Source organism: Phalacrocorax carbo, chromosome 8, assembly GCF_963921805.1.
Source record: "Phalacrocorax carbo chromosome 8, bPhaCar2.1, whole genome shotgun sequence".
NCBI classification, from domain to species: domain Eukaryota; kingdom Metazoa; phylum Chordata; class Aves; order Suliformes; family Phalacrocoracidae; genus Phalacrocorax; species Phalacrocorax carbo.
The window spans coordinates 20,562,957-20,575,917 of NC_087520.1; the positions used below are offsets into that span (position 1 = coordinate 20,562,957).

The 12,961-nt window shown below is 39.5% G+C and overlaps 1 protein-coding gene across 2 annotated transcripts in view; it reads right to left on the reverse strand.

Moving 5' to 3' along the window:
* Positions 1-12,219, reverse strand: part of GABRA1 (gamma-aminobutyric acid type A receptor subunit alpha1) — a 43,422-nt gene extending 31,203 nt beyond the window's left edge. The window contains exons 1-3 of one of the 2 annotated variants that reach the window (XM_064458964.1): positions 12,153-12,219; positions 9,570-9,657; positions 5,687-5,799 (exon numbers count right to left, since the gene is read on the reverse strand). In XM_064458964.1, coding sequence (XP_064315034.1) covers positions 5,687-5,799; positions 9,570-9,657; positions 12,153-12,210 — 259 coding nt within the window. In that variant the 5' untranslated portion in view covers positions 12,211-12,219. The other variant, XM_064458965.1, reaches the window with a different exon arrangement.
* Between the last annotated feature and the right edge of the window lie 742 nt (positions 12,220-12,961).

A 12,961-nucleotide genomic window follows, 5' to 3' on the forward strand; every position in this document is an offset into this window, starting at 1 on the left:
GGTTTTGAATGAATTTAGATGCCTGTATATTGTACACTATTATTACTAAAAAAAGTCATGTGGGCTAATCACTATGGCTGCATCCTATGAAATATTTTGATTGAAGAACTGCAACAAATACATTCATAAGAATTTTGTGCTGCTGCTTTTGTAAAAGTAGAGACCAAAAGGGACAATAGTAAGCTGTCCTGTGGTTACCAGCTATAGTCTGTGCTGCTATGAAGGGTTTACTGAGAGCTGCACAGTGTCATGGCAGCTCTCCCCATGCCAATTAATAGCTCAAAGCTGCTCATATCCTCCCTACCTCCCTACTGTTGTACTAAATCAATTCTCCTAGGGTCTTCTCTGGCTTTTTACCATTGCCTTTAAATCAATGTGGTGCCTACAGAGTGGAAAAAAGACCAAAATCAGCCCTTTCAGTTTTTAGAGCGAAGCATAGCATCTAGTCCTTCTTCCCGTACAGAATTATGTGTAGGGGTCCAGTATAGGACTCTCTCTTCATTTAGAGAAGAAACATTTAGGTTTAACTAAATTTTTATTACACAGACAGATGAAAACCATATTTTCCCTAAACTTTAAGTTGGCTCAGATATGATTTCAAATCCAACGATTTCTATTGGGACCCCAATCACCAAGAGGTAAGTTTATCATATATTTATAGATAATGTTCTCATAAAACTGAATTTTAAAACCTGATTAACATAATACTGTCAGGTTTATTTTCCATCACTTTAAATGTAAGCACTCTGTGGAAGTAATGAATTGCCTGAGATGGACCAACATTCCACTTAAGGACAGTCACACTCAATTTTGATAAATATCACACAGGAGAGCTCAACAAATAGCTTTTCCTGATAATATAAAACAAGTATAATTCTGTTCAATACTGAAGTAATGTTGATAATCTCTTTGGGATGATCTAATGGGCATTTGACCCAACTATAACAGCAAATTTCATTTAGGAAGATTGATCAAACCCACTCTTGTTCTTCTTAGTTCTGTATTAAACAACCTTTCTACTACAAAATCCCTCTCAAAAGGATAAACCACATTTACAGTTATTCTAAGTTAAAAGGTCACAGACCACATGATAGCCTTTAGTTTTAGAGAGGGGAGGTACACACTGCAAAAGTGATAGTCTTAAAAAACCTGTAGCTGCACTTGATTTCATGTTAATGGATCTCAGCACCAGGTACAACTAACCTGTGCTGTGCAAGCCCACCCTCTCTCCACCGTGGCACTCCAAATCTGCCATGGTGGCATCCCAGGGCTCATCTCTATTCCCCACGTGAAGGCAACCCAGAACAAAAGGCAATGGCATGCTCATTTATGTGAGGAATTTATTTCTTCCTTCATTTTTCATTGCTTTTCAATTCTTTTAAACTCCCACTCTAGATATAGTGGTTTACTGTGAGACCTCACCAAACATTGCGTTGAATCTGATTCCTTCCCACCACTCTCTGATCCTTTATTTTTTTCAGGATTGTGTATTTGAAAAAAGAACAGTATCTTGATTATTTAGCCTATTTTTGATCACCCATAGTTCTAGGATCCCGATAGTTCCCAGAGAAAATTATGCTATTACCTAAATGACTTCACTGTTTATTTTTTTCCTTAATGTCTAACATCATTTCCTATTTTTCAGCTTCAATATGTTACTCTCTGCAATTCCTCCTCTTTGCTTTTTGTAAATTATTATCCTCTCATAGCGTTAATAGGTGTCCTCTAGTGTGATTCAGAATGTTTTCACATTCATTTTGAAAGTTCTATTTTCTAGGCATAAATAACTGTAAATGTAGTTATTTGTCCATGTTTATGGATGGGTACAACAGATGCTATTCCCTAGCAATGTCTGACTAAGTGACTATGCCTGCATATGAAGGAGGCAAACATCTAAATAACATAATTTATATCAATAATTATTGATAAGAGCTGCAAATGTGCCAATGCATAACATATTGCTGCATGTTTCTTTTAAAGAAAAATCAATTTAATTTTGGCCACAATGCCATTTTTAAAATACAGAACATATTCAATCACTATAATTTTTCCCTGTGGGCTACCTACTCCATTTTATTATATTCTTGTTAATGATGAATAATTCCTCCTTTGTTTAATGGCAAAATGCTCAGAGCTGCTTGCTTAATTTCAGATATAACCTGACTGGGCTATCTGATGAATAACAGTTTTCATTCCCATACTCTTTATGGAACATATGTGTTTTTTAGTTTTCCTTTTGAAGTTATACCTCAAAAGAAGAGTTAAAAAAAGGAAAGGGAGGACTTACTATTAATCTACCACTGATTCCGTGCATGCTGAAAGAGTGATTCAAAATTCAGCATCTCTAAATTTTTCATTATCTTAATGCTCCACATTTTAACGTGGCTTTCCAGTTAATATATAGTGTATCTATCTCCAACAATGTATCTTTGTAATGACATGTGTCCAGAAGCTCGTTCCTGGCTTCAAGGTGCCTCATCTGCCTCACCAGGCTACTTCTACCAAACACTGAAACTGGTCACCACACTAATAAGAAGTTTGCAAACTTGGGATAGAGAAATATCATGGTGTTTATTTCAAAAAGGAGGAAATTACTCCCGTAAGTGAGTAAAGGAAGATCAAGATCAAACCCCTTTCACAATTCATTACAATTTCTCAGTAAACAGACCTTTTTGTCACTGAGTAGTTCATGCATACACATGAACACAAGGAAGGAGAAACAAATAAATTGACTGAAGAAACTCTATCTTCTACCTTTTCTTCCATAGGTGAGAAAGAGAGAAATTGGTTCTCTTTTCTGTTTCTGTTCATGCACAGAATTCTCTTTTCTGGAGGTGTATATGTTTGAAAAACCGCAATACAGAAGGAGAGGTCACACAGGGATAAGCAGAGAGTTTTCTGCAATATGTCCCTTTCTGTAGAAGAAAGTAACTGTACCAAGCACTGGTTTACTTCACCTACTGTTTGTCAAAAGGCATAGAAAGAACAGGACAGACAATTTTGGATAATTGGAAGAGTGCTATAGGGTAATCAGTAGTATACAGATTTACATCGTGCCTAACAGTATAAAATTTATCAACGTAACATATATGTGTGAGGGTCTCTGGTCTCTCAAATTCTGATAGATACATCACAGCTAATATGGAGCAAATGAGTTTTAGACCTACTTCTATATATCTAAAAATGCTGTTATATTGGTAGTTTTCTTCACTTTCTCTTTAGAGTAAATAAAAATCAAGTTCTGATTGAAATATTTAATAAGAAGCCGTCACTGATGTTGGGATGGAAAATGAAACCACTGCTCTTCCATATACATTTTAAAATTTCCAGCAACATGTTATGCTATAATGAAAGGCTGTTGAACTTCCAACTCCAAAAACTGTGTTATATTTGATATATTGATTTGGATTTCCCATTGGATATTTTTATTTATGGAATATTTCAGAATACATTTCCTCATTATACGAAGTGTCTAAATCAAATGTGTCAAAACTGAGTCATCTTGAGATTCTTAGCTTATATTTAGATACCTCAGCAAGAAGGTTTTGCAGAGGTGAATTTCAAAAATTCCTGAGCAAACCCTGTATTATAAATTGGTACCAGAATTGAAACTATTAGCCTAGAAGTTTGTCCCTCACTTTTGAAATCTATAAAGCATTATTCAACAGTCAAAAGAGTAAAGCTACTTCTTACTACATTTGATTTTAAACATTAATTTACTGCCCACAATTTCATTAGAGGTGGGATTTTTTTAAAACTTGGTACTCTTAGTTCCTAGTATTCAAAGCTACCAAATATAACAGAAAAATTAAATTTACTCTGCTGAACTATAATAACTGTGAAAATATAATGTACTGAGCAATAGGGAAATTGTGATATTTGAGGTTCTTGGCTATAGGCAAGAACATGCAACACAATTCAAAAAAGGAGGGATCCAAAGATTATTCAAACTTCTCTAACCCTTGGTTAGAGAAACTGCTCTGATCCTGCCTTCCCTCCACCCCATATTTCCCATGCTCTACTTATTTTTCTTTTAACCTACAATGATGTAAATGGCTATCAAAGTTTGCGAAGAGACTCATTTCCTCCTACAGAAGCAGTTACATTAAACAATCTTACTGTCAAGTGTAAATTTTAAATGGACTGGATGATCCTTTCCTGAGGTACGCTGGCCCGTTCTCACAGTGCACCCTTGAAGTCTGGCTTCAGAAACATATCTATCAATACATATACATAAGATTCTTTACAGATGTGCTCAGTTCTCTAAACTGCAATCCAGAGAATGAGAGAAAATCCTTTCCCTGTGTCTCCTTTTGTTTGCTTTTCTAGTAATTGTTAAACAAATCATAACAGCTACAAAACTCATCTAAGAAATCACCATGTGCTCAGATTTTTCTTGTAGACAGGTACCAGACTCTACTACAATTTACAGAGTTTCATTTATTTATTGCCTTCTCTGCTATGTTTATTTACTGTGATATAGTAGCTGACTGAATTGTACAGTTGCATTAATCAAAGATAAAGGAGCATTTATTTCTACACTAGTCCAAGGGATTACAAGTAGGCAGGCAAAACTACTGGTAGATAAAAGAAGTTATTCTATTTTTTGTTGTGCATTATCTGAAATTGCACACAAAAATTTACAGACCAACCAATTTCTAAATGTGTTAATTGATACTTTATAAACAGAATTTTATCTTTAGCCATTCCTTGAAGTCAGTGAAGTCAAACCGTTGAAGAAGTTGGCTCACAATTCAAGAACTGTTGCAAGATGGTAGCCTCAAACCACAGAATAAGCTTATTCTTAATTACCTTCCATTTCATCCGCAGGAGCTGGTATAAAAATTCTTAATGTAATACCCTGTTCTTCAGATAACACAGTTCCTCTGAGAGCTATTATATGAAAACAGGTTGAACTATACTTTGCAGGGTGGGTTGCTTTATTTTACTTTACCTGAATATTTAAAAAAAAAATACACACACAAAAAAAACCCACCCACATCTGAAGGAAGTGAAACCAACAACAAGTTTTTAAGACCCAATTTTAGGGTCATGTCGGAGTAGAACAAATCAGAGTGGAACGTGGAGACGCTGATAAAGACTAGACTTTGTAACGTTTTTATAAAGTTCTAATTGCTGTGTGTTTTTAAACCTTTTTATGGATTCAGCACCAAGAGTAGAAGACAGACATTTCTACCAAGCTGTGAAAGCAAAATGTTACAGAAACAAATCCTGACATACATAAGTAGGAACAAAGACCCAACTTATAAACTTCTCTGAGACTTTTACAACTAAGGTTGATTGATGCTTTCACTTTTAAAACCAAATCCTCTTATGAAGATAATCATAGATAGATGTGCTGTTTAGGCCCGATTCATAAACTTGTCATTTGTCAGGTCACAGGTCATATTTTATTATCTTTTATTCTTCATACATTTAAAGTTTCAATACATATTCAGAGGTCTTCTTGAATTGTGAACCATTTTCTTCTTCTTTTAAGTGTGAGAGAAAAGAGTATGAGAAAGACAGATAGGGCATGCCATTTTTGAAAAAATTAATGTTACATATCAGCATTATATTATGTGTATATAAAAACAGAATTAAAACAAGTATATCATGGAAGAATAACATTTTTTAAACTGATTTTTATCTAACATGTAACCTTGAAAATTATAATACAACACACCTCCCAGTCCTGGTCTCAAGCGGTTATCATAACCATCCAGCAGGCGATCCAATATTCTGGTAAATACTGTGGTGTTGTCTTTAAGTTCATCTTGTGATGAGGTTTGTCCATAGCTGAAATGCAGAACAGTTAACACTGAAAAAACAATGATCTACTAATAACCTTACAAAACAATAATTCCAAAATCTCTTTAACCCTCCTTATACTGGTTTGTGGTCACAAAATCTCCTCCATAAAACAAGATTGTAGTGCTTTATAGGGTTCTTTCACTTAAAGAGTTTCTTCTCAGATTGTACATTTTTTTTGTAAAATCATAGAAAAACAATAACTCTCAATAAACAGTGAGCAAATAGAACAACAGTTCCTTAACTGTCATTATTCATTAATGGTTATAATATTTTAATATATGTTCCTCAGTAAAAGGCTCATTTGTCAGCAAAAGATAGTGTTTAATTCATAATAGCTATAAAGGGTTTGCACAGAAAGAAAGATAACGATACTTGAGAACACTGACACAAGTACTGAAAATAAGTGCTAAAACAAAAAAAATACAGAGATGTCTTCTTTATGAATATAGAAGTAAATCAAGTGAGAGTGCATTTTTACAGTTGGTATATAATTTTTCTTTGTTCCCCATTTTCCTTTAGCAATTAGACTTGGAGGAATACCTCCAACTTTTCCCACAAATATGTAACAAAACCATCTGTTGATATGGAAATTTCTCACATCTGTAAAGCTTTGCTTACAGATCCCTAATGTGTATCTCTAACTCAGCCAAAGGTCCTGAAATTTTTCTTGAACAAGGATGAAATTAAGCTCTTTGAACACAGCTACCAAAATCTTACTCCTATCCACGTAGATCAGAACGAAATCCTTGGGCTTATGTTTTTGTCAGCTGTAGATGACATCAGAATCAACCTTTTACTTAAACCTGAAACCTTTACAAAATACCCTGTCATAGACGATTCCCTTAATCATAGGATACAGTTGTCTTAAAGCCAAACCCAGTATCAGTTTTGTATTCATTGCTGGGAAGGCTTCCATTATAAACATGTGTAGTCATCATGACTAAAAGCAAAAACACTGCTTTCCAACACGTCATTTTGTCACACACATTGCTACTGAACTTGATAAAGAGTGCAGTGCCAAAAACTTTTGTCAGGATCAGGGCTAGTCACAAAGGTGTTTCTTCCATTGGGCAGCTTGTCAGCCCTACAGCCACAGCGCTATGCGGGACGCGGTGCCCTGCCAGTTGTTCCTGCTCTAACCAGCAAGGACTGTCTTATGAGGAATATATTTGTTACCTGAAATGATCTGTTCTATTAAAATACCTACAAAATTATTTTCTGTAAGCTGCATTAGTCAAACATCCTTTGTACATCCCACACGTATATCCCACTTGGGTCAAATACAGAGAGAAGGAGGAAAGATAGCCTGAATGTAGGGACTCAGCAAATGCTTCAAAGTTATTTTGCAGTACGGGTTTGAATAAGTAACAGTACAAATTTAAATGAGTTTCAGAACTGACACTCATAGAAGTTTTGCTAACTTTTGTTTTATTTCAATAGGATGTGACTTTGTGGAGAACAATGTTCAGGGGTTTTTAATGCATATAAATCACTGTTTCTAATGAAGAAGAGAAAATCTTTAATAGTTCTAAAAAAGACTATGAATTTCCTCTAGCCGTATCATATAATTTCCGTTAAAAAAACAATTGGTTGTTTTATATTTTTCATACCTACAGATGCATTTTAAGTCGCAAACGCTATATTTTTTTCTTTTATGGTTTCTATATGTTAACAGATAACAAGTTCTCCTGCTGTCTCCAGTGAGCATTATCTTTCAAAGGATCGTTCCTCGCACACCTTATGTAGAATTGCAACACAGGACTTTTCACTGGATTAAATTTTATGTTAACGCTCATTGTCAGTAAACAAGCAGCTGTACATACATATCTCAAGGGTAGCAGAAGGTCGTCAGCATTAAGGTGGCAGAAGGATATAAAAGCATTTCACAAATTTCAGCAGTAAATAAATGAATATTTTTGCAGAAGAGGTGTCAGAAAGATGGACTAGTGGCAGTGCAGTCAGAAAGGATGCATGCAATACACTGCTTCCACTCTGGGTGTTGCATTTGTCAGTACCCTTACCTGTTCTTCCCACCATTTTATCAGAGGTAAAAAGCACCATTAGGCTGTTTTTAACTGACATATGGTCACAACAGGAAGGATGTGAACATTTGTGTACATATAAAGTATACTGTAACTCCAGAGGGACTGTGATTTTTCATTCAAAGCACACATATTAAAATAGTCTTAATGCTGGGGGTTTATGACAAGAAGAATGATATAGAAAGACTGTCTGTATCACAGACACTTTATCTAATTCATCAATTGTTTTTTATCATAAAGGATTAACAGCACTCTAGAAGGAAAGGGAAGGGAAGTTGCTATGACAGAATGGCTTTAGAAACAGATATATTTCATGTAAGGTGTGTACATTTTGAGGAAAAAGTGACAGTGTGCGATTGTGTTTTCATATTAAACCACAGTATAATAAAAACTGTGCACTAACTCCATCTACAGGTCATTATAATAGTGACACACCATCTAATTTTTAAACACTAGTCTAAATGCATTTTAATTCTCACTTCAAGAACGCACATGCAAGTATTATAGACATAATGAATATATGTACACATATACATGTACATGTATCTATATAATAAACATGTCTTCACGAAATTCTCTAGCTAGGCCAGATGAAGTACTTCATGAATACTTCAAATCTCACCTTTCCTAATATATTATCAAAATAAAGGTATTTCTTATAAAATGTCATGTTTACTTGATACAGCAATTATAACATGGATCACCCGCTTCTATTCCTTTTTTGTTTGTTTGTTTGAGGAAACACTTGTGCAGATGAACCTTTGCCCACTCCACTCTATTCAAAACCTTCAGGGTAGCCAGAAAATAAGTTTATCTACAGCTGTGAATGCATAAGGACACATTATAGAGATCAAGGCACAAATACATCTTTTAGGGATCACTATTGACAGTACAGAATTTCTACTGCTTTTTGGTCATTAGGTAACATTATTGATGGGACATTAATATTTCTAAAATACAGAAATATATCTGTGAGTCTTCTCAAACACCTTTACTGAATTTTGAACTGCAGAGAGTTCTTCTAGTATACTCTAAACTGCTTTATAATCTCTAGTTAACTTATTAGTTGTTAGATGAGGTGTTGTATGATTAGAGATTGTTCTTAATACTAATGCTATTTTTAGATTATCATTTCAACATATATTCCATAAACATTCAGCGCAGCATGGTCTTTCAAACATAAACTGTTACGGGGTTTGAGCTTACAAAGTCTTCATCCAAGCAGTCTTCCTTTGCCAGGAAGGTCTACCTCAGATTTGCAAAACTAAGTTAAGACACAATCCTGACCAACCAAGAAGTAAAGGTTTTGCCTCTGATTGCAGGGACAATAAAGTTACTAAGTAGCACTTAAGTGAGATTAAAAAAAAACCTAATTACACTTTTTTTTTCTCCTAAGGAACTTGTATTTCTGAGCAGTCATTATATAAGGGTAGAAAGGATTGCACAGGTGTTTAAGAGGTAGTTTAGTTTCAATTTGTTTCAGAAAGCTTTTGCTTTTTTTTTCTTCACAATATTGAAAAAAAAAGATGTTATGCAAATAAATTGTTGTTTTCTTTCAGTCTTCCCTTAGTTAGATTTAGCTGGGATTTGAACAGGGATTAACTTCCCCCAGTACACTTAGTAGTAGTGCAGCCCATGCAGTATTTGCCTTATGCTGCTATATTCAGTTAAAGGTTCCTAAAATATGTTGGTGCATTAAAAAAAGCTCCCCACCTTCTTTCAGTCAACGCATTCAAAAGGAGGCTCCAGGCCCAGAGGCAGTCACAAAGCACCAGGAGTCTCTTCATGGTGGGCTCTGAAACTAGAAGAAAAATAATCATCAACATCCCCTACATTAAAACAGGTACTTAAAAAAAAAAAATGTCCAATTTTGGTAACTTTTGCAGAATAATTTGATGTCAGGCAATGACCTCACAATACTACAGCTCATGTCATTCAGAATAAGGGAGCACGGCCTTGGCTGTTCTTCTGTTTACCTTCTACTTTTAGACACAGAGGTTTAGGGTGGGATTTATTTTCCGGTAAGGGTGTATTCTTGTTTGCATTGTTCTTGAACTTTAACAAAAACAATTATGAGTTAAAGCTGCTGTCCCCAAACTCCGTGGCAATTCTTACTGTTTCCTCCTGTGCTGAAAATGTGACAAGGTGCCTCCATAACTTTTCCAGCTAGCCAAGTGTAATTATTTTTTGTTTGACTTGAACCAGCCTGAGTCCTTCCAAACCTCCTGGAAGGTGTCAGTGTGCAGTAGCGTGACCGAGGAGAGCGGTGCTTCCCTCACAGCCACTGCTTTGCTTTGATGTGAGGGAAGCAACTTTCTTCTGAAGATATTGCTATTCTCCTCTTCACTGAAATGTTAGCATCAGAGAAGAAGTACAGTGATCAGATTCTGACTCTCTGATCTGCTGCTACGTATGCACACTAATATTTTTGTTGGTCTAAGGGGCACAATTCATAACCAAACCATGTGCTGACAGCCTACACACCATCTCCTAAATCTCTACCGGTCTCTGACTACTGCTAGGGAATGTTTTTGCATCAGCAGCCTTCTCCTCCTCTCCAAATGTCTCCTGTCCTCTCTCCAGAATTCGCTGAGTTACTCTCGGTTTACCTTTGAGTAAAAAGTAACACAACTCAGAAGGTTTCTTTCGCTTTCTAACAAACCCTAAAATACAAAGTTAGCCGATATTTGTGGAACCGGTGTTCCAGATTCAACTGATTGCCCAGGAGATGCTGCAGGTCCCTTTACATATCTGTATCCTGTGTGCTGGAATCCAGTCGATTTACTACAGTAAATAAGGGCAACAAAACACTAAGCCTCTATTTCCCCCCAGTAGCGAATTGGAGGTTTTTTAAATGCCTGCGAAAATGAAGCCCTGCACATGGAAATGTTGTTGTACCTTTAAATAAAGCTACCCGAATTCACTGCACACTCTCAGGGACAATTTAAATCAATAAAATATCATTACAAAGCGGTATGTAAGCAGTGAGATATAATTAGTGCGTTTATAGGCAAATGATCGACAGATAAGAATTGAGTGGGGCTGAGCTGATCTAACTGGATAGGAAGAAGCTGGATGTGGCAGGAAAGCGTGGATAAAGATCTTCAGGGACGAGACTGCATCTTAACTTGCCCTGTGATCAGCCCCCTTACAAAAGGAAAGGCAACATCTGTGGCTTCAAAAATCGCCTTCTCCCCGTCCTGCCAACTTCTGCTTTGGCAAAAGGCTCCTCGGGATAAAGAACGGAAAGTGAATTATTCTGAACTATCTTGATCTGTTGAGCTCTACACCCGCCCCCCCCTCCCAACACCACCCCCCGCTTCAGTAAACCCACACAGGCACTGTAAATCCTGGAGAAGGAAAGTTTCTCGCAGCTGGAAAAAGCAAATGTTAACACAGACTTTCAAGGAGTGTTAAAGACCAGCAGCCCCCAGACCCTGGCCTCCCCCCGCCCGTCTGTGAAACCAGCTCTGATTTTCCCGTTCAAAATGGGAGAAAGAGCCACGCTGCCGGGAGAAATCCGGCAGCTCCCACTGGAAAAAGAAAAAAAAGGCGGGGGGGGGGGGGGGGGGGGGGGGGAGAGGGAAGGGGGGCATTTTGATGCATTTTTGATCCCCGGTGAGAGGTTTGCCCACCTCTGAGGCGCAAATGGAGACTTGTTTTCCTGCCGGCATTTCAACTTTGTATTTCCCCCTCACTCTGAGAAAGCCACCCCTCCCACCGCCTCCTTCGGAAAAAAAAATATATACATATATATAAAGCAAGCCCCAAACCCCCCCAAAAACCTTTTCCAAGAGACCGGTGGAAATCAGACCGCGCTAAAAAAATAAATAAATAAGATAAATTATAATGCCCATCGATCGCTGCGGATTTTCAAGCTGGAGGGATAGGAAAAAAAAAATCCCCGGGACCCGGCGGTACCTGCGGAGAGAGGGGCGAGGAGCCGCCTGCGCGGCGGGACGCGGTGCCCGCAGCCGGGAGCGCCGAGGGATGCGGGTGGGTGCGGGTGTGGGTGGGTGCGTGCGGGTGGGAGCGAGCGAAGAGCCGCCCTCAGCGGGAGCCCCCCGGGCGCGGGTCGGCGGCGCGGCGGGCGGCTCTGCCGGGGCTGCGCTCCCGCCCGCGGGGCTGCGCGGGGCTGCGCGGGCGCTGCGCGGGGGCTGCGCGGCTCCGCTCCCCCGCTCACTCCGCCCCGGCCATCGCCGGCCCCGCCGCTGCTCCGCTCCGCCGGCTTCAGCACCCAAAATTTCTCTTCCCAGTATTCCGACCGCCGCTATACAACAAAAGCTTTCTCTTTACCAAGACAGTAGTAATACGTCCCAGGGTAAACCGGATGTGAAATAGGCTGTGACTTCATGCCAGAGAGATTTTATTTTAGAAAGGAAGGTGGTACCAAGCTCTCATCTAGAGACCAATCCGCCCATTTTTTATATGCAGCACAATTTAACTTCCAGTGCTCTCGCCCTAATCCCTTTCTCTCTGGCTGCAGACTCAAATCCTTCCACAATCTGCAGCATTATTATTTGGGGGGAGGCTGCGCGGGGGGGGGGGGGGGGGGCTGCACCCAGAATCTTTGGACACTTGCAGTTTACAAAACAGCCTGCTTTGAGGGTCGTACATTAAAAATAAAACCGATCGGCGTTAGCCGTCAACCTTTGATCAAATATTTAACCGCGGCATACATATGAATGAAGGCTAGCGAGAAATGCAGCGGATGCAGCACGACGCGTGGGTGCCTGTGGGCTGGCTGTACCTATAGGGACCAGGCGGGAGCCTATGGATGTAGCCAGACGGGGACAGAGACGCTGTGCAATCCTAATTAAGCGCAGGTAGCACGCATCTGGGGCGAGAGCCGCAGGACGGGAGCGGCGGGACGCGGCGGCTCTCCCGCGCCGGGACACGCCTGTCGCCGCTCGGTGCCACCCTCGCCCGGAGCGGCCCCAGGGCTCCGCCGAGGGCCGCGCTCGGGGCTCCCGCTGCGCGGCTCCCCCCGGGGCCGCCGGGAGCCGGCACGGCCCCGGCACGGCCCCGCGGCCCCCGCGGGGGGCCGGAGCCGGGACAGCCCCCGCGCCCCGCCGGAGCCCGCGGCCGGAGGGGCCCTGCCGTCT